The 21186-nt window shown below is 41.6% G+C and overlaps 1 protein-coding gene across 4 annotated transcripts in view; it reads left to right on the forward strand.

The window, feature by feature from the left end:
* LOC139392353 (sodium bicarbonate cotransporter 3-like) overlaps positions 1–21186 on the forward strand; it is a 78290-nt gene that overhangs the window by 4604 nt on the left and 52500 nt on the right. Inside the window, exon 1 of one of the 4 annotated variants that reach the window (XR_011629662.1) lies at positions 9507–9836. The exons of 2 other annotated variants lie outside the window; for them this stretch is intronic. Coding sequence is in view for 1 of the 2 variants with exons in the window: in XM_071140283.1 (XP_070996384.1) it covers positions 9801–9836 (36 nt within the window). In the remaining variant the exon portion in view is untranslated. Of the gene's footprint in view, positions 1–9506; positions 9837–21186 lie in introns of those variants that run through there. One more of the 4 variants, XM_071140283.1, reaches the window with a different exon arrangement.

Raw genomic sequence — 21186 nt, forward strand, 5'->3', positions numbered from 1 at the left:
GTCTTGGCATTCTCTCAACCAGCTTCATAAGTTAGTCACCTGGAATGCATTTCAATAACAGGTGTGCCTTGTTTAATTTGTGGAATTTGTTTCCTTCTTAATGCATTTGATCCAATCAGTTGTGTTGTGACAAGGTAGGGGTGGTATACAGAAGATAGCCCTATTTGGTAAAAGACCAAGTCCATATTATTGCAAGAACAGCTCAACTAAGCAAAGTGAAACAACAGTTCATAACTACTTTAAGACATGAAGGCCTGTCAATCCGGAAAATTTCAAGAACTTTGAAAGTTTTATAAGTGCAGTCGCAAAAACCATCAAGCACTATGATGAAACTGGCTCTCATGAGGACTGCTGCATAGGATAAGTTAATTAGAGTTAACTGCACCTCGGATTGCAGCCCAAATAAATGCTTCACAGAGTTCAAGTAACAGACACATCTCAACATCAACTGTTCAGAGACTGCGTGAATCAGGCCTTCATTGTCGAATTGCTGCAAAGAAACCACTACTAAAGGACACCAATAATAAGAAGAGACTTGCTTGGGCCAAGAAACACGAGCAATGGACATTAGACCGGTAGAAATCTGTCCTTTGGTCTGATGAGTCCAAATTTGAGATATTTGGTTCCAACCGCCGTGTCTTTGTGAGATGCAGAGTAGGTGAACGGATGATCTCCGCATGTGTGGTTCCCACCGTGAAGCATGGAGGAGGGGGTGTGATGGTGTTGGGGTGCTTTGCTGGTGACAGTGTCTGTGACTTAACCAGCATGGCTACCACAGCATTCTGCAGTGATTTGCCATACCATCTGGTGTGTGCTCAGTTGGACTGTCATTTGTTTTTCAACAGGACATTGACCCAAAACACACCTCCAGGCTGTGTAAGGGCTTTTGTAGCAGGGTGAGTGATGCATCAGATGACCTGGCCTCCACAATCACCCGACCTCAACCCAATTGAGATGGTTTGGGATGAGTTGGACTGCAGAGTGAAGGAAAAGCAGCCAACAAGTGCTCAGCATATGTGGGAACTCCTTCAAGACTATTGGAAAAACATTCCTCTTGAAGGTGGTTGAGAGAATGCCAAGAGTGTGCAAAGCTGTCATCAAGGCAAAGGGTGGCTACTTTGAAGAATCTCAAATATAAAATATATTTTGATTTGTTTAAATGTTTCCAAATGTGTTATTTCATAATTTTTATGTCTCCACTATTATTCTACAACGTAGAAAAAAAATATAAAAAAATAAAGAAAAACCTTGAATGAGTAGGTGTGTCCAAACTTTTGACTGATACTGTATGTAAATGTGTTATTTCTGTTTTTTATTTTTAATAAATTATCAACAATTTCTAGAAACCAGTTTTTGTTTTGCCATTATGGGGTATTGTGCGTAGATTGATGAGGATAAAAACAATTGAATCAATTTCAGAATAAGGCTATAACGTAACAAAATGTGGAAGAAGTCAAGGGGTATGAATACTTTCCGAATGCACTGTAGGTAATTCACACACGTTTCCCTTGACCACACATAAGGTTCTGAGCTTTTACCACCACCTGCGTTTGACCTTGGCTCTACCTCTGTTGTCATGGAATTGTACCTCAGGTGCCAGGAGAATCGTGCCAAAAGGCTTTGTGTCCTGCTGTCTTCCCCCACTAAGATCTGAAATAGGTTCTTAGTTCAGCAGGTTCAGGCTCTCTGCTCTATTCCATTTAAAGCTCTGTAGAGGCGTTATCAAAGAAGCTGACGTCTTCCTTAATTGCAGGACTCCCGTATCCAACAAAGCCTCCATCTTCACCCTACATTTTGTACCGCATGAACCTAGACAAGACACAATGGTGCTTCTGTTCATACAGTACTGTATCTATAATGCTAGGCATAGTCTTAGGTAGGGTTGAAGTAAGGCACAGTCTGTAGTGGACTAAGACTGTAAGCCTTTAAGTGCTGTTTTTCTTGGAAGGCTCATGGCCAAGAATGTGAAAATAATACCTTTTTGTACGCTTTTGTTTGTTTATGCTTGGTTGCTTACTTTCAAATTAAATGTTATTATTTGCCCACAGAATTCTCCCCCCTCCCTAATTAAATTCCAGTCGTGAGAATTTGATAAGAGTTTTTACTGCACTGAGCTTATTGCTTAGTCTAAGCATGATTTGTAGGAGTGGGGTTGTGAAGTAGGTACAATGGGTTATGAGCCTAAAGGAGAAACAGACCAAAATGATGGCTGGTGAGTCTGGTCTCTGGTCTCTACTCCCTACCACTGAGGTGTATTGTTCAATCTGATTCATTGCGCTTCACCTATATCGCGTGTGTCAGGATAAGCAGGACAGGTTATCAAATGAAAGGAAACCTCAAGAGCCCATGTAGCCCAGTAGTTAGTAAGCTTTGCTGGTTTGTGGAGTCTTGATTCTGCAGTCATATGAATTTACAAGAGGTAGCTTAGTCTGAGGAGTCTGTATACTAGCTTCTCCATGTCTGAACATTCATACTGGAATCTGGACAATAGCCTGTCTGTCTACGAGACTCAATTAGACTGAAACATTTCCTGCTCTGGATCTTTCCCAAGGTCAGGTGCTGAGAGGAGACTGAGGACAGTGGTTTAGCCGTGAGCTGGAGTGCAGAAAGGCCCCTCCCCCCCAAAGCAGTCAACCCATTGGTTCCAGTCCGACACCTTCAGTATACAAAAGTATGGCCCTATAAATGTGCGATACGGATAACATGGACGGGATCACAGAATCCGACATTGAAACGGAATTGTACAATATTCAAAAATGCATTTAACTTAGGGAATCAACTAAATGTATTGAAAATGAATTCACTTGCCCAAGTTAATCATAAGACATGGACAAAATGCATCATTGATTCGTAATTCCTGCAACTTTCTAAAGAGACAATGAGAATTCCCCTTCTGTGTATGTGCGTTTACCACTTTGTGTAGCCGTTAGCGATGATGCTAATGAAAAGTCTTCCGGTATATGGAAAGGCATTCAATTAAATGTTAACTACAAAGTAGCCTATGCTTACCAGGCATAATGATACCATGATTATTTTCATCTATCCAGTGGGTATTTGTTTTGCAAACTCTTCCATCACATGTGCAATACAAAAACATAGCTACACAACAGCCTCTTGCTGGTGCTCACTGGAATTAAAAGGTTACTACACCCCAAAATCTACATTTCACACATTTTTCCCAGACCTCAAAAGTGAACTCCTGATGTAGTTTAAGCATTGTTGTGGACTTAGAAAACCAAATGTAGTTGTTTTTCTACATAAAAAAAACAGGGGGAAACGGAAACCGGGAATAACTGAAAACTGAATTTTAGGGAAAATTACGGAATCAGGCAAAACAATTTTACTGATTTTATAGGGCCCTACAAAATGCAGTGTTTTTATGATTTGATTGTTGGACCTCATGTTTCGTAAGTTGAAAATGTCATGTCTGTGCAAATTATGTTTTTTGGGCTATGATAAAGTAACATAGTTGTACTAACTAGACCTAGTTCAGGCATTTGTCATGTCCTCCAGAACTGGAGGGGTGTATTTTAGTTAGGTCTGGCACAATTACCGTATAATCGTGGAACTGCCGATTATGGATGAAAATAAAATTACTTTCATAATTTCATAATAAGTTTAATATTTGTTTTTGTGGGGGACATCTGACTAAAGACAAGACAGCCGGGCATTTGTGCGGTTGAGGCCATTTCTGCGGTAACATAGGCTCTTTACAATGTGATGAAACTTTGTTACTCCTTGCTGAAAGGAAGGTGCTGTAGGAAAGTCTTCTGTTGCCTAGGCATGAGCCATGAGCAAATTAGTTTTGATCAGCCATGGAAACAAATTGTCTCCATATTTATAAAGAAGATGGAGAACAAACAATGAAGGAAAAATACAGGAGTTTTCGTGCAGGTTCAGCAGACTAGCGCAAAAATAATATTGTGATATTGTCAAAATTATATATTGTCAGAAAGAATAACTAACTATTTTTTTTCCCGCATCACTAAAAGATGGGGCCAAATCTGTGCTCCTGGCACCAGTTTTGGATGGGTACCATAATCTTTGCCACCTAAAAGTGACAAGGTGATTGCTGCTTAGTTAGATTAAGAGCGTAGCTAAACAAACAAGAGTAGGCTACTCTTCCATCTATCAAAAACATCCAGTTGAAAACACACATTTGGCTGATTTTAGAGAAGTAACCTACCTTTCTAGTTTAGATTATTTTAAATCATGCAAGATAACGGTAATAGCTGGATATAGCTTGGTTCTTGACTGGTGAGTCAAGCAATTGACTTGAATTAAAGTTGGGCAAAAATGCCAAAATATCATATCACTGTATTTTTTTATTTTTAAATTATGGTATTTTATGTTTTTGTATAATAAAAGTTTGACATTTGCTTTATGAGTAGTGCGTGAATCTAGGGTGCCAACACATACATTCTAAGTGATTTCAATGGGTTTTTCTCCATTCTGTGTTGGTTGACATGAAAATGCCAGGGAGGAGTTATTGTGACAGGGTAGGATTCAAAGTGATGGTCAGTGTTTCCTAGGGGACCCTATAACCTTTGGCTACATTGAATGTTTCTTCTTAGCTACTTCATGTAGGTAACATATTCATGCTTTGCGTATTCCTCTTTGATTTAGAAGATATTGTTGCACAAACAACATGCTGATTTGGGTCGCACCATCCTTGGTATTACCAGGCTGTATAGCTAGTTACGTTTGCTCAGACTCAGTACATTTATTAGCTAGCTAGCCAGACAGCTAGCTAGCGATTAGCTAACTAGCAATTAGCACAATTTAGGCCCAGCTTGCTAAGAAAAGATGAGCTAGCTGTTTGCAGATGTAAGAAACACAAACTAATAGTGTCATTATAGAAAGCTAGTCTAGTGGATTTATATTACGAAGCAAAGTGAAAACATATGTTGTCATCAACACTTTACCTTCTATAACGGTATTTGAATGTTTGAAATGCTTACTTGCATGGTAAGGTTGTATCCGGTGCATATGACAAATAAAATTGGATTTGATTTGATGTGCTGCATTGACCATGCAGACTGAACGCAAGGAGCTAGGTCTGTGTGAAAAGCAGCATGAGCGAGATGACAGATGACTCAAGTAGAGTACACTATACAAATTGGCGTTATACATGGCATATCACATTTAACAAACAAAACATTCAAATACTGTTATCAGAGGTCGAACGATTATGATTTTTCTACGCCGATACCGATTATTGGAGGACCAAAAAAAGCCGATACCTATTAATCGGACGATTTTTTATTTCTTTATTTATTTGTAATAATGACTATTACAACAATACTGAATGAACACTTATTTTAACTTAATATAATGCATAAATAAAATCAATGTAGCCTCAAATAAATAATGAAACATGTTCAATTTGGTTTAAATAATGCAAAAACAAAGTGTTGGAGAAGAAAGTAAAAGTACAATATGTGCCATGTAAGAAAGCTAACGTTTAAGTTCCTTGCTCAGAACATGAGAACATATGAAAGCTGGTGATTCCTTTTAACATGAGTCTTCAATATTCCCAGGTAAGAAGTTTTAGGTTGTAGTTATTATAGGAATTATAGGACTATTTCTCTCTATACCATTTGTATTTCATTAACCTTTGACTATTGGATGTTCTTATAGGCACTTTAGGATTGCCAGTGTAACAGTATAGCTTCCGTCCCTCTCCTTACTCCTACCTGGGCTCAAACCAGGAACACAACGACAACAGCCACCCTCGAAGCAGCGTTACCCATGCAGAGCAAGGGGAATAACTACTCCAAGTCTCAGAGCGAGTGACGTTTGAAACGCTATTAGCGCGCACTCCGCTAACTAGCTAGCCATTTCACATCGGTTACACAAGCCTAATCTCGGGAGTTGATAGGCTTGAAGTCATAAACAGCTGCTGGCAAACGCACAAAAGTGCTGTTTGAATGAATGCTTACGAGCCTGCTGCTGCCTACCATCACTCAGTCAGACTGCTCTATCAAATCATAGACTTAGTTATAACATGATAACACACAGAAATACGAGCCTCATTAATATGGTAGAATCCGGAAAGTATCATCTCGAAAACAAGACGTTTATTCGGAACAGTTCCGTATTTTATCTAACGGGTGGCATCCATAAGTCTAAATATTCCTGTTACATTGCACAACCTTCAATGTTATGTCATAATTATGTAAAATTCGGGCAAATTAGGCGGCCCAAACTGTTGCATATACACTGACTCTGCGTGCAATGAACGCAAGAGAAGTGACACAATTTCACCTGGTTAATATTGCCTGCTAACCTGGATTTCTTTTAGCTAAATATGCAGGTTTAAAAATATATACTTCTGTGTATTGATTTTAAGAAAGGCATTGATGTTTATGGTTAGGTACACATTGGAGCAACGATACGCACCACATCGATTATATGCAACGCAGGACACGCTAGTTAAACTAGTAATATCATCAACCATGTGTAGTTAACTAGGGATTATGATTGATTGATTGATTGTTTTTTATAAGATACGTTTAATGCTAGCTAGCAACTTACCTTGGCTTACTGCATTTGCATAACAGGCAGTCTCCTCCTTGGAGTGCAATGTAATCAGGTGGTTAGAGCGTTGGACTAGTTAACTGTAAGGTTGCAAGATTGAATCCCCTGTGTGTGTTAACTGACTTGCATAGTTAAATAAGGATTAAATAAAGGTGTAAAAAAAAGAAAATACCAATTTCCGATTGTTATGAAAACTTGAAATCGGCCCTAATTAATCTGCCATTCCGATTAATCGGTCGACCTCTAACTGTTATAGAAATAACGTAAAAACCCAAACCGGTCTGTGCATCAACACCAGTAAAATACGGTATACGGCCTAGCCCTACCTTGAATGTGCCATTGTTGTGGCATAGTGAAACCTTCAGAAATGAGGCCTCTTCCTCTCTGTCTCACAAATAGGGTGTAGGCCTAATTGAATTGGTCAGTGAAATCAGCTTGGAGGACAGTTTTTTTTCTGCATAGAAAAGTACTGGGTGGGCTGTCCAAACAGTACATGTAGAAAACATATTTTGGGATACAAAAACGTTTTCCGTGTGAATGTAAACGACTTGGCTAAAACCAGATATAGAGTATGTAGAAAATTACCTAAATATGTTTTTTAGAAGATCATTTTTGAGAACAAAAAAATCACACAAATATAAGATAGACAGACAGTCAGGGATAATCTAAAATTCCAATAATGATCTATTCAGGAGTATTTTTTGTTAAGGTATGGTGTCCCCATTGATTTTGTTATAATGCTTGAGTCACTCAGATAGCATAAACCATAGAAAAATGTGTAGAATTCAGGGCCTAACATTTACTTTTTGTCCACCAGCCACTGTGGCAGGTAGATGTAAAAATCTTACCAGCCACTCAGATCTTTTACCTGCCCAAATATTTTTTTTACAGCTAAAATTACACAAACGTAACACCAAAAATGGATCAACATGCTTTGTAATGTTTCTTTTAACCAAAATATCACAGATGAGACAAACAATTTCACCTTCCTTTTTAAGGGTGAACGGTTACCATGGTAACGCGGCATTAGTCATGTTTGCGCCTGTGCGATTGAGAGTCTGAGTAGTAGCCCAATTGTCTTCTCTTGTCGAACAGTTGAAACTCAAACATTGAAAAACAACCTAGCTTGTGAACAAAACAGTGTAAATAGCCAAGAAACACAATGACAAAGTCTCACTTCCTTTCAAGTAAATTAAACCAACTTGTCTACAGTGGGGCAAAAAAGTATTTAGTCAGCCACCAATTGTGCAAGTTCTCCCACTTAAAAAGATGAGAGAGGCCTGTAATTTTCATCATAGGTACACTTCAACTATGACAAAATTATATATTTTTTTCCCCAGAAAATCACATTGTAGGATTTTTTATTAATTAATTTTCAAATTATAGTGGAAAACAAGTATTTGGTCACCTACAAACAAGCAAGATTTCTGGCTCTCACAGACCTTTAAGAGGCCACACCCCCGCCATGGTCACCACGTTAGCCCCATTTTGATCCAGAAAAAACCCAGGAGTAAAATGATGCCCCAGGGGGAGCACAGCACACCTCCAGCCAGGGCGCCCAGCCTTCTCATGGATGATCTGGGGTAATCTAACTGATCATGGCTACTGGTCAATCCCACCTGTTGGCTTCATGTCTCAGCTTTCCAGCCCTCTACTATACTAATCCAATCGGGTAAATAATCCTTTCAGATTAAAAGACTGAGTGAGTCTTTGGTGCCGGCCATGTGATCAGTCTCTCTCCGTGTGCAGTGGTGGATAATGGTCTCCAGAGCTGGTGGTGAGTCCATGGTGCTTACGAAGAAGAAAAGACTGCCGGTTGCAGGCTGAGTCCCAAATGGCACCCTATTCTCTATATACTGCACTACTTTTGACCAGAGCCAATACTGAATAGGGAATAGGGTGCTATTTGGGACTCATATTGGTCAAAATGAGACACTGTCTTGCTGACAGTACACATAGTACATGAACATAATTGGAGAGCCTGACCTTCAAATCCGGTTTAAAATAAATAAACTGAAAGTTCGCTGGTTCGAATCCCAGAGCCAACTAGGTGAAAAATCTGCCGATGTGTCCTTGATCAAGGCACTTAACCCTAATTGCTCCTTTAATTCACTCTGGATAAGAATGTCTGCTAGAATCTAAAAATATACTGTGTCAGCTGGCGTGCCAATGCTTTGCCTCCATGTGAGATTCAGAGTTGGCCATTAGGTGTCACCCTGCCTCCCGGTTTCATCAGAACTGTATTGCTCGTGAGGCAATGGATCAGATGTATGGTTCTGTCCTGTCTTTAGCCGTTCATTACTTGTTGTAGGCTACCTTTCTGTGATTGCGACTAAAAGTTCAACATTTTATTTTATTTAGGCGGTGTAGGCCTTGGCACCCTGTTCCCTATGAAGTTACTACTTTTGACCAGGACCCATAGTGCAGGGCACTACTTCTGTAGGGCTCTGGTCAAAAGTAGTGCACTATATAGGGAATAGGGTTCCATTTGGGACAGAGACCTTGATTTACCATGTTCTTTCTATCACCATTGTATAAGTGTGATGTTACACTGTTATTTCCCTGTGTTTGACGACCTCATGTGGCCATGAGTCTCTATGGGATTAAAAGGTGCTGAAAGACGTGTACATGACCTTGAGACTGTGATAAAGATCACTAATGTATCAGAATCAAAGGAGGCAAAGACATTTAATGAGTACATCTCTGTCTGTCCTTTTCAATTCTCCACGCCCTCTGTGTAATGTTTGTCTGTGTGTGTGGGCGGGTGTGTGCCCTGAATGCCACTGTGGGTGATTGTGTGCGTATGTGTGTGTATGTCCTCTCTGTCTGCGTGCACGTCTGGGTGCGCTCTTGGCTGTGCAAATGAAATATTAATGGTGGCGGGGGATTGGCTGCTGAGAAAGGAGCGGGCTGTCAGAGAGGAGCAGGTCTGTTTTAAGACAGGCAGCACTCTGCTTTCTCCCTCCGTATTAACACAGACGAGCAGGCAACAGCAGCCCACTATTCCAGTGTCTTAGTTAGAGCTCAGACACACACACACACACACGCTCACAGAAACACACACGCTCACAGAAACACACACGCTCACACACACACACACACACACACACACACACACACACACACACACACACACACACACACACACACACACACACACACACACACACACACACACACACACACACAGGGGAGATAACAGAGAGACAAAGCCAGCTAACGCCACAGCTGCCTCGGCTGCCGCTGATGTTTTAGCCCCGATGGAGGGGAACCATGAAGGGGAGCATGTGCTGACGGTAGGTCTGCTCTGTTTGTTTGTCTTGTGTGCACGTCCGTGTGTGTGGATGTGTGTGTGTGTACGTGTGTGTGTGTGTCTTCTCCATCTCTGATGGGGGGGGGGGGAGAGTCCCTGCCTGCCTCACCAACAAATGCCTCTTAGAAAAGAAATGGTCCTTCCCGCTCTTCACTAGCCCTGAGGAGCAAGAGTGGGAGAAAATGAGACAGGAACAGATATGGCTGCTTTAAAGAGCGTGAGAGAGGACTAGAGGAGGAAAATGGGGCAGCAGACTAGAGTATGCACCTTTGATAAAAATGTATAGATTATGAATATGATGTTTATTGTTTATCTATTGAATAGAAGTTGATGTCAGACACATTGAGGGAAATACATCATGTTTGGCTATTGAAATAGCCTAGATAAGGTGAGAATGACATGGAAGGTGGAAAAAGTAGACACCTGTGGTTATTAGGTTGTACATACAAGGAGAGGAAAATGTGTCTTAGAGAGGAATGGAAATGGTTTCCGTGACTGTGTAGCCTGTGCTTTAGCCTATTTTCTGGGGGCGGGGGTGCATGCAGTTTGCTGCTGGCTCTGGTTTTGCGTTTAGCCCATGTGTGACGGTGGAGATGCAACTCAGAGGACTGGTGTGTGTCTCTAGAGCTATGTGACTTACGTCACCCCCCACCCCCCCTGCCTGGAACAAGTCCCAGTAACGACAGCCTGGAATAGAGGGAACTCTGAATAGAGGGGCTCTGAAATCACTCCTACACTAAACGCCAGTCATCCACACCGATTAATTTCACATTCACACAGTCACGGTGACAAGCACCAGTGTTCAATGCTCAGTGAATTTAATTTAAAATGGTAGCCCCCATTCTAACAGATACTGTAGACTATACAATAACTGACCCTTTACACACACACAAATACAGTTTATTGGTCTAACATAATAATTGGCCAGCCAAATGACCACGGTCTCCGTAATATATATTTTTCGCTCCTGACCGCATGTGCTGTCATAGAAATAGAATGAATAGAACTGTCGGCCATTGCGAGTGTACCCATAGGAGCAAAGCAGGAAGTAAAAGCAGGAAGTGTCCCCACTGTTTGTGCTGTGATTTGTTAATTCAACTGAACTGATGCAATACGTTCCATTGCATGAGCCACATCAGTTAATATCATTTTAATGAACATTCTACATTACCATGGAAAGTATTGCATCACAATACCAGGCAGCCATTGAGAGTGTACCCATGAGTTTACCAGTCAAATTGCCAGTGTTAAAGCCCATTTTATTAATTATATTTCTGTGTGTGCTGTTGCATTGTGGGGCGTTGCCTAGGCAACCAAAGTGTAATTTGCTAGTTTCTTGTTTCAGCAAGGAACAACAAAGTATCATCACGTTTTTAAGAGTCCATGTTACCGCAGAAACAAAGTCCCGTCTAGGACTGTTGTGGTGACCGTATTACCGCCACACCGGCAGTCATGAGTCATGACCGCAATAAAATTCCAAGTGATCGCTGTTGAGTCACGGTAATCTCCTTTTATACACTCTGGACATGCGTCGGTAGTTCCCAACTCGCTAACTACCATCAGGTCGCTAATGGCCTGGTACTCAGGGTTCTATTGTCCCAATAACCACAATGACATCAATGCAAGTGCAGTTGAAAATCACATCAAACACTTATCATCAAAACAGTATCATGCCTTTAAAACTCACCTCACTGTGATGATCAATTTGGAGAAAGAAGTTCAACAGCAGGTTGAAACAGTGTAAAACATGGTTGTTTGTGGATGTTGTTTCAACACCTAACAACAAAATGGACAGCGCTTTCTAAGGTGATGATTCATTCAAAACCCCATATGCATATTAGAGCTTATTAGGCTAATGAGCCCAAGCACGAAAGAAAAGCCTGAATTAAAATGATGATTGTGCTGTCATACAATGCATAGCCTACCGCATATTACACATGGCAGAAACACATCAAACAAAATTGATTTAAGATGTCTTTGGCACATAATTGGTCTAGCCTATACTCCAAAATTACACAAATTCGAGTGATCGCCTTTGAGTGTGGACTGTATTATTGTGCATACTGGATGGACCTTACGCTACACTCCAAAATGTCTATCCATGAGTTGGGGAGAGAACTAGCCTTAGGCAATGCTTTTTGTTCATTGATTGTGCAGGGCGGCTTACAGTTAGACGCAATTAGTGAATTTGAATTTGATTTTGAATAGACGAGTAAAAGATAATTAATTGGGTGACACATTACCCTTAAGCTATACAGAATATTTAAAGTTGTAAAAACATCTCAAGGATGATCAATGGAAACAGGATGCACCTGAGCGCAATTTCGAATCTCATAGCTAAAGCTCTGAAGACTTAATGTAAATGTGATGTTTCATTTTTTTTTTTAAATAAATTTGCAAACATTTCTAAAACCCTTTTTTTTTCTCGCTTTGTTGTTATGGGGTATTTTGTATAGATTTATGAGGATTTTAAAAATATTTTTAGAATAAGGCTGTAATGTAACAAACTGTGGAAAAAGTCAAGGGGTCTGTACTTTCCGAATGTACTGTGTATACAATACCAGTCAAAAGTTTAGACACACCTACTCATTCAAGGGTTTTTCTTTATTTGTACTATTTTATACATTGTAGAATAATAGTGAAGACATCAACTATGAAATAACCCAAATGGAATCATGTTGCAAACAAAAAAGTATTAAACAAATCAAAATATATTTTATGTTTGAGATTCTTCAAAGTAGCCACCCTTTGCCTTGATGACAGCTTTTCACACTCTTGGCATTCTCTCAACCAGCTTCATGAGGTAGTCACCTGCAATTGATTTCAATTAACAGGTGTGCCTTGTTAAAAGTACATTTGTGGAATTTCTTTCCGTCTTAATGCGTTTGAGCCAATCAATTGTGTTGTGACAAGGTGGGGTGGCATATAGAAGATAGCCCTATTTGGTAAAAGTCAATATTATGGAAAGAACAGCTCAAATAAGCAAAAAGAAACAACAGTCCATCATTACTTTAAGACATGAAGGTCAGTCAATTCGGAAGTTTCTTCAAGCGCAGTCGCAAAAACCATTAAGTGCTATTTATTTTACCAGGTAAGTTGACTGAGAACACATTCTCATTTACAGCAACAACCTGGGGAATAGTTATAGGGGAGAGGAGGGGGATGAACGGGCCAATTGTAAGCTGGGGATGATTAGGTGACCATGATGGTATGAGGGACAGCTTGGGAATTTAGCCAGAACACCAGGGTTAACACCCCTACTCTTACGATAAATGCCATGGGATCTTTAATTACCTCAGAAAGTCAGGACGGACACCTGTTTAACATCCCATCCGAAAGACAGCACCCTACACAGGGCAGCGTCCTGGGGATATATATATATTTTTTTAGATGAGATGAAAGAGTGCCTCCTACTGGCCCTCCAACACCACTTCCAGCAGCATCTGGTCTCCCATCCAGGGACTGACCAGGACCAACCCTGCTTAGCTTCAGAAGCAAGCCTGCAGTGGGATGCAGGGTGGTATGCTGCTGGCTTTGATTAAACTGGCTCTCATGAGGACTGCCACAGGAAAGGAAAGACCCAGAGTTACCTCTGCTGCAGGGGATAAGTTCATTAGAGTTATCAGCCTCAGAAATTGCAGCCCAAAAAAGGAGGAGGAGGGGGGGGTGTGATGGTGTGGGGGTGCTTTGCTGGTGTCAGTGTCTGTGATTTATTTAGATTTCAAGGCACACTTAGCCAGCATGGCTACCACAGCATTTTGCAGCAATACGCCGTCCCATCTGTTGTGTGCTCAGTGGGACTGTCATTTGTTTTTCAACAGGACAATGTCCCAAAACACACCTCCAGGCTATGTAAGGGCTATTTAACCAAGGAGAGTGATGGAGTGCTGCATCAGATGACCTGGCCTCTACTATCCCCCGATCTCAACCCAATTGAGATGGTTTGGGATGAGTTGGACCGCAGAGTGAAGGAAAAGCAGCCAACAAGTGCTCAGCACATGTGGGAACTCCTTCAAGGCCATTGGAAAAGCATTCCAGGTGAAGCTGGTTGAGAGAATGTAAAGAGTGTGCAAAGCTGTCATCAAGGCAAAGAGTGGCTACTTTGAAAAATATAAAATATTTTTCTATTTGTTTAATGCTTTTTGGTTACTACATGATTCCATATGTGTTATTTCATAGTTTTGATGCCTTCACTGTTATTCTAAAATGTAGAAAATAGTATAAAGTAGGTGTCCAAACATTTGACTGGTGCTATAGATATATGACTGCGGTGTCCGGTCATCATATAATGTTATGACGGTTATTTTATTTCTTGACATGCTCATAAACATCATGATAATAGATTTCCATTGGCACTAGGTATATTTTAAGAGGCTTTGAACTGGTAATGAACCTTGGAATAATCTGCTTTTCTCAAGTGTAAACGTTGGCTTAGTATAGCCTAGCCTATTTGATGCCTTGTATCCGGTGAATGTATTAAACGGATTCAGTCTCTAGCCTCCCCAAGTCCCCATCACAATGAACAGTCAACAACAGTAGTTATGCAGCCCACTGAGCCCAGCATCATCACTCCACCTAGTCCTGGCCCGCTATCAAACCCCTGTCTTTATTTCCTGGCTCACCTCTCACTTTTATTACCGTTCACCCATCAAGAGACTGTCAGAGAGCTAATTGCCGTGGAAATCCACGAGCAGCAGAAGAGAAGTCGGTTACTTGCCAAATGGCACCTTTTTCCCTATGCTGTACACTACTTTCAACCAGGGTCCGTAGGGCTCTGGTCAAACGTAGTGCACTATGCAGGGAATAGGGTGCCATTTGGGACACAGATGTCAGGTCAACAGGCAGGTGCTCGCTGTTCTCCCAAGGTGGTATTTCAAACAGGAGAGAGGCGATTATGGTAATGTATAGGTGGTGTGAATCTCAATGTCATCGTAAGACAGTCCATGGAAAGGATTGGAATAGATCACTGCTGCAGTTCCCCGACCAGTGTGATGACTCTTGAAATCGATTATGGATGCTATCTCGTGAGGGGTGAGATGGAGACCCAAAGGCCATACTAATGAGTGTACAAAAGAAGACTTTGCTAATATTGAGTTGCACCCACCACTTTTGGCATCAGAACAGCCTCAATTCGTCAGGGCATGAACTCTACACAAGGTGTCGAAAGCGTTCCACAGGGATGCTGGCCCATATTGACTCCAATGCTTCCCACAATTATGTCAAGTTGGCTGGATGTCCTTTGAGTGGTGGGCCATTCTTGATACACACGGGAAACTGTTGAGCGTGAAAAACCCAGCAGCGTTTCAGTTCTTGACACAAACCGGGGCGCCTGCCACCTAGATGAAGGGTATGCCCCGTTCAAAGGCACTTCATCTTTTGTCTTTTCCATTCACCTTCTGAATGACACATACGGAATCCATGTCTCAATTGTCTCAAGGCTTAAAAATCCTTCTTTAACCTGTCTCATACCCTATATCTACGATGATTGAAGTTGATTTAACAAGGGATCATAGCTTTCACATGGATTCACATAGTAAGTCTATGTCATGAAAAGAGCATGTTTTGTATGTGTGCACTCTCTGTTTACAGGTAGACTAGCTGTGTGTGGTAGAAACGTTTTTTTCAAGACGCATGTCACTTGTGCTGTGACTGATATGAAAAATACTATTTGTTCCATTTTAATTGACTCTTGTAAGACTTTTAGCTAGGCCTAGTTTAGATTTAAAACACAGCTTTGTGTTGTTGGCAGTCCTAAGACACACTTGCACACTGATTGCCAGAGCTGACTATTCTGCCAATCTCGTTTGTCTCTCAGACAGTGCTCTCATTTGCATTTTAGTCATTTCACAGACCCTCTAATCCAAAGCGATTTACAGGAGCAATTATGATTAAGTGCCTTGCTCAAGGGCACATCAACAGATTTTTCACTTAGTCGGCTCTTGGATTCGAACCAGCACCCTTTCAGTTACCGTCCCAACGCTCTTAACCGCTAGATTACCACCATGAAGTGTCCTTCAAACAGTGTCCTTCACCGTGGATGCTCTTCTCCTTGGGGAACTGCCTTTGTGAGCACTGCAAATGTGTGTGTGTGTGTGTGTGTGTGGTGTACCTCTGTGTGTCTGTATCTGTATCTGTGTCTCTGTTTGTAGTAGCTCGAGCATACGTGCTCTTCATGAGAATGGGGGCTCAGTGCAAGAGGGGCTTGCATAGTTCAGTGGAGAGAGGGGTCGGAGCAAAAGGGACCCCAATGTCAGAGATATGTACTCTGTGAATTTCATGTTCCTATCCTCCTACTGTGTGTTTAACATCCATCAGCTCTCTCCGCTGCTTAGCAGCAGTGTTTCTTTGTGATTGGTGGGATATCTCAAATTCTGGTGTTGCATTTAAAGCCGTCAAATACACTGATATTCTTATTCATCACTTACCAACCTAGTACCATATAGGCCTTAGGGCTGGGCGATATGGCATGACCCTAGGATGTCTTTCCCCATTCTGATTGTTTTATACAGTTCAATCAAATTTCAACCAAAAGTTGATCTAATTTGAGATAATTTCCACACTGTCATGTAGGGCTGCACAAAAATGTAGACCTTATTTTTGACCAAATATTGCATTTGCGATTTGACTTGCAATGTAGATCAAAACACTTGGGTGAACTGTTGGGCACTTTGAATACAGTGCCGTTTGACATGACAACGGATGGCAAAGCTAGGGAGGCGTTCGTGGAATTAGGAATTAGAATACTAATAGGATATTTTTGGATGCGTTATTGTGACAGGGTAGGAACCAAAGTGTTGGTCAGCGTTTCCCAGGGGTGTGGGACCCTATAATCTTTGGCTACATTAAATGTTTTCTCTTACTTCATGTAGTCAACATATTCATGCTTTGCCTGTTCCCCTCTCATTTAGAAAAAAACATGCTGATTTAGGCCTACACCAGTACTGGTATCAGGCTTTATTAGCTAGCTACGCTTGCTCTGACATTTAGTAGCTAGCTACCTAGGTATCGATAAGAATTAGCGGCTAACACGATTTATTCGAGCCATAACTTGCTAAGCAAAGAGGAGCTAGCTGTTTGCAGACGGTAAGAAACACAAACTAATAGTGTAGTTATAGTTATAGAACACTTGCGGATTCATATTAAGAAGTAAAGTGGAAAGCAGCATGGTTGTCAACATATTGATGCATCTGCTCCGTTGACCATGCAGACCAAAGAGTAACTCAGAGGGAACTGTCTGCATATGGCCTTGTGATCGAGTAACAACAACTGCGCTCCTTGAGTGACAGGTGGTGGGGTTTGGTGAGAGAGAGAGAGACGACACAAGTAGCGGAGTAAACTATAAAAACGGATTGGTGTATCCGATTTAACAAACAAAAGTTGAAATACCATTATGGAAGGTAAAGTAAAAACCCAAAGCAGTCCCTGCGTCAGTACCGTCATTTAGTAAAATATTTAATAGCACCCAGCCCTAATAGGCTTATTTCTATTGTATTAAGAATTTCTGAAATAACCTGTCTGTAATTACGGACTGGACAAGTGCAAGTGCTGCTCCGATGGTTTCTAAACCATAACGGAGCGGTCCAGTGGACAGCACACCTGGTTTTACAGAAATAAAAGCCAGAAACACTAGAGAATTCTACTTATAGCAACATTACTTTTCCCCTCTTTTAGCCATACAACATGTCCCCGTATCCAACTTAATCCAGCCAAACTCCTCAGTATAGTAGATCTAAGCCAGCAGAGTTCTGGTTCACCCTGTGGTATTTTTTTTGCATCTGTTATGGAGGCTCAGGCAGGTCAAAAATAGCCTCCTCTCCCAGTCACAATACCTCATGTGGGGCTGAAATAGATTGAGAGCCGTGTCTGTCCTCCCCGGGGGGGGGGGGGCAGAGGGGAATGGTGTGAAACATCACTAATGAGGGATAAAAGATTTTGTATTGGAGGAAGCAGAGTGATGCGCTCTTATTATGTTTGGTTGGATTCCGGTCACATATCAAGTGTAATTATGATTATCAGTATAGCACTGATAAAAAAAAATACCGTTTTTAATTGGACTTTGTGACCAAGAGGTTGTCACTATGAAGTGTGAACGTTTCTGTTAGGCAGTGTTGTTGCTACAAGGCGTGAAATATGAATACATTTTTGGAACGGTGTAAATGGTCCTTTTGTCTAGTGCTCTGATGTACTGCCACGATCATGACTATTACTCTATTTCATTTCATTGGGCTCATAGTATTGCTTTATTTATGGCGTTTCAATAGCCTGTCACAGACATCTTGAGGATTCATTTACAGTGCCTTGCGAAAGTATTCGGCCCCCTTGAACTTTGCGACCTTTTGCCACATTTCAGGCTTCAAACATAAAGATATAAAACTGTATTTTTTTGTGAAGAATCAACAACAAGTGGGACACAATCATGAAGTGGAACGACATTTATTGGATATTTCAAACTTTTTTAACAAATCAAAAACTGAAAAATTGGGCGTGCAAAATTATTCAGCCCCTTTACTTTCAGTGCAGCAAACTCTCTCCAGAAGTTCAGTGAGGATCTCTGAATGATCCAATGTTGACCTAAATGACTAATGATGATAAATACAATCCACCTGTGTGTAATCCCAGCCATCCTACAATCTAAACTTGATGTCCTCAACCTCACACAAATTATCAATGAACCTACCAGGTACCTCCCCAAAGCCTTAAACACGGGCACCCTCACACGGGCACCCTCATAGATATCATCCTAACCAACTTGCCCTCTAAATACACCTCTGCTGTTTTCAACCAAGATCTCAGCGATCACTGCCTCATTGCCTGCATCCGTAATGGGTCAGCGGTCAAACAACCTCCACTCATCACTGTAAAACGCTCCCTGAAACACTTCAGCGAGCAGGCCTTTCTAATCGACCTGGCCGGGGTATCCTGGAAGGATATTGATCTCATCCCGTCAGTAGAGGATGCCTGGATATTTTTTTAACCATCTTAAATAAACATGCCCCATTCAAGAAATTTAGAACCAGGAACAGATATAGCCCTTGGTTCTCCCCAGACCTGACTGCCCTTAACCAACACAAAAACATCCTATGGCGTTCTGCATTAGCATCGAACAGCCCCCGTGATATGCAGCTGTTCAGGGAAGCTAGAAACCATTATACATAGGCAGTTAGAAAAGCCAAGGCTAGCTTTTTCAAGCAGAAATTTGCTTCCTGCAACACTAACTCAAAAAAGTTCTGGGACACTGTAAAGTCCATGGAGAATAAGAACACCTCCTCCCAGCTGCCCACTGCACTGAAGACAGGAAACACTGTCACCACTGATAAATCCACCATAATTGAATATTTCAATAAGCATTTTTCTACGGCTGGCCATGCTTTCCACCTGGCTACTCAATCTGTGCAATCTGGTTTCAGAGCTGGTCATGGGTGCACCTCAGCCACGCTCAAGGTCCTAAATGATATCTTAACCGCCATCGATAAGAAACATTACTGTGCAGCCGTATTCATTGATCTGGCCAAGGCTTTCGACTCCGTCAATCACCACATCCTCATCGGCAGACTCGACAGCCTTGGTTTCTCAAATGATTGCCTCGCCTGGTTCACCAACTACTACTCTGATAGAGTTCAGTGTGTCAAATCGGAGGGTCTGCTGTCCGGACCTCTGGCAGTCTCTATGGGGGTGCCACAGGGTTCAATTCTTGGACCGACTCTCTTCTCTGTATACATCAATGAGGTCGCTCTTGCTGCTGGTGAGTCTCTGATCCACCTCTACGCAGACGACACCATTCTGTATACTTCTGGCCCTTCTTTGGACACTGTGTTAACAACCCTCCAGGCAAGCTTCAATGCTATACAACTCTCCTTCCGTGGCCTCCAATTGCTCTTAAATACAAGTAAAACTAAATGCATGCTCTTCAACCGATCGCTACCTGTACCTACCCGCCGGTCCAACATCACTACTCTGGACGGCTCTGACTTAGAATATGTGGGCAACTACAAATACTTAGGTGTCTGGTTAGACTGTAAACTCTCCTTCCAGACCCATATCAAACATCTCCAATCCAAAGTTAAATCTAGAATTGGCTTCCTATTTCGCAACAAAGCATCCTTCACTCATGCTGCCAAACATACCCTTGTAAAACTGACCATCCTACCAATCCTCGACTTTGGCGATGTCATTTACAAAATAGCCTCCAATACCCTACTCAACAAATTGGATGCAGTCTATCACAGTGCAATCCGTTTTGTCACCAAAGCCCCATATACTACCCACCATTGCGACCTGTACGCTCTCGTTGGCTGGCCCTCGCTTCATACTCGTCGCCAAACCCATTGGCTCCATGTCATCTACAAGACCCTGCTAGGTAAAGTCCCCCCTTATCTCAGCTCGCTGGTCACCATAGCTTCTCCCACCTGTAGCACACGCTCCAGCAGATATATCTCTCTAGTCACCCCCAAAACCAATTCTTTCTTTGGCCGCCTCTCCTTCCAGTTCTCTGCTGCCAATGACTGGAACGAACTACAAAAATCTCTGAAACTGGAAACACTTATCTCCCTCACTAGCTTTAAGCACCAACTGACAGAGTAGCTCACAGATTACTGCACCTGTACATAGCCCACCTATAATTTAGCCCAAACAACTACCTCTTTCCCTACTGTATTTAATTTATTTATTTTGCTCCTTTGCACCCCATTATTTTTATTTCTACTTTGCACTTTGCACATTCTTCCATTGCAAATCTACCATTCCACTGTTTTACTTGCTATATTGTATTTACTTTGCCTCCATGGCCTTTTTTTTGTCTTTACCTCCCTTATCTCACCTCATTTGCTCACATCGTATTTAGACTTGTTTATACTGTATTATTGACTGTATGTTTGTTTTACTTCATGTGTAACTCTGTGTCGTTGTGTGTCGAACTGCTTTGCTTTATCTTGGCCAGGTCACAATTGTAAATGAGAACTTGTTCTCAACTTGCCTACCTGGTTAAATAAAGGTGAAATAAAAATAAATAAATAAAAATCAAGTCTCCGTATAAATGCACCTGCACTGTGATAGTCTCAGAGGTCCGTTAAAAGCGCAGAGAGCATCATGAAGAACAAGGAACACACCAGGCAGGTCCGAGATACTGTTGTGAAGAAGTTTAAAGCCGGATTTGGATACAAAAAGATTTCCCAAGCTTTAAACATCCCAAGGAGCACTGTGCAAGCGATAATATTGAAATGGAAGGAGTATCAGACCACTGCAAATCTACCAAGACCTGGCCGTCCCTCTAAACTTTCAGCTCATACAAGGAGAAGACTGATCAGAGATGCAGCCAAGAGGCCCATGATCACTCT

This window comes from Oncorhynchus clarkii, chromosome 32 (assembly GCF_045791955.1).
Source record: "Oncorhynchus clarkii lewisi isolate Uvic-CL-2024 chromosome 32, UVic_Ocla_1.0, whole genome shotgun sequence".
Lineage (NCBI taxonomy): Eukaryota > Metazoa > Chordata > Actinopteri > Salmoniformes > Salmonidae > Oncorhynchus > Oncorhynchus clarkii.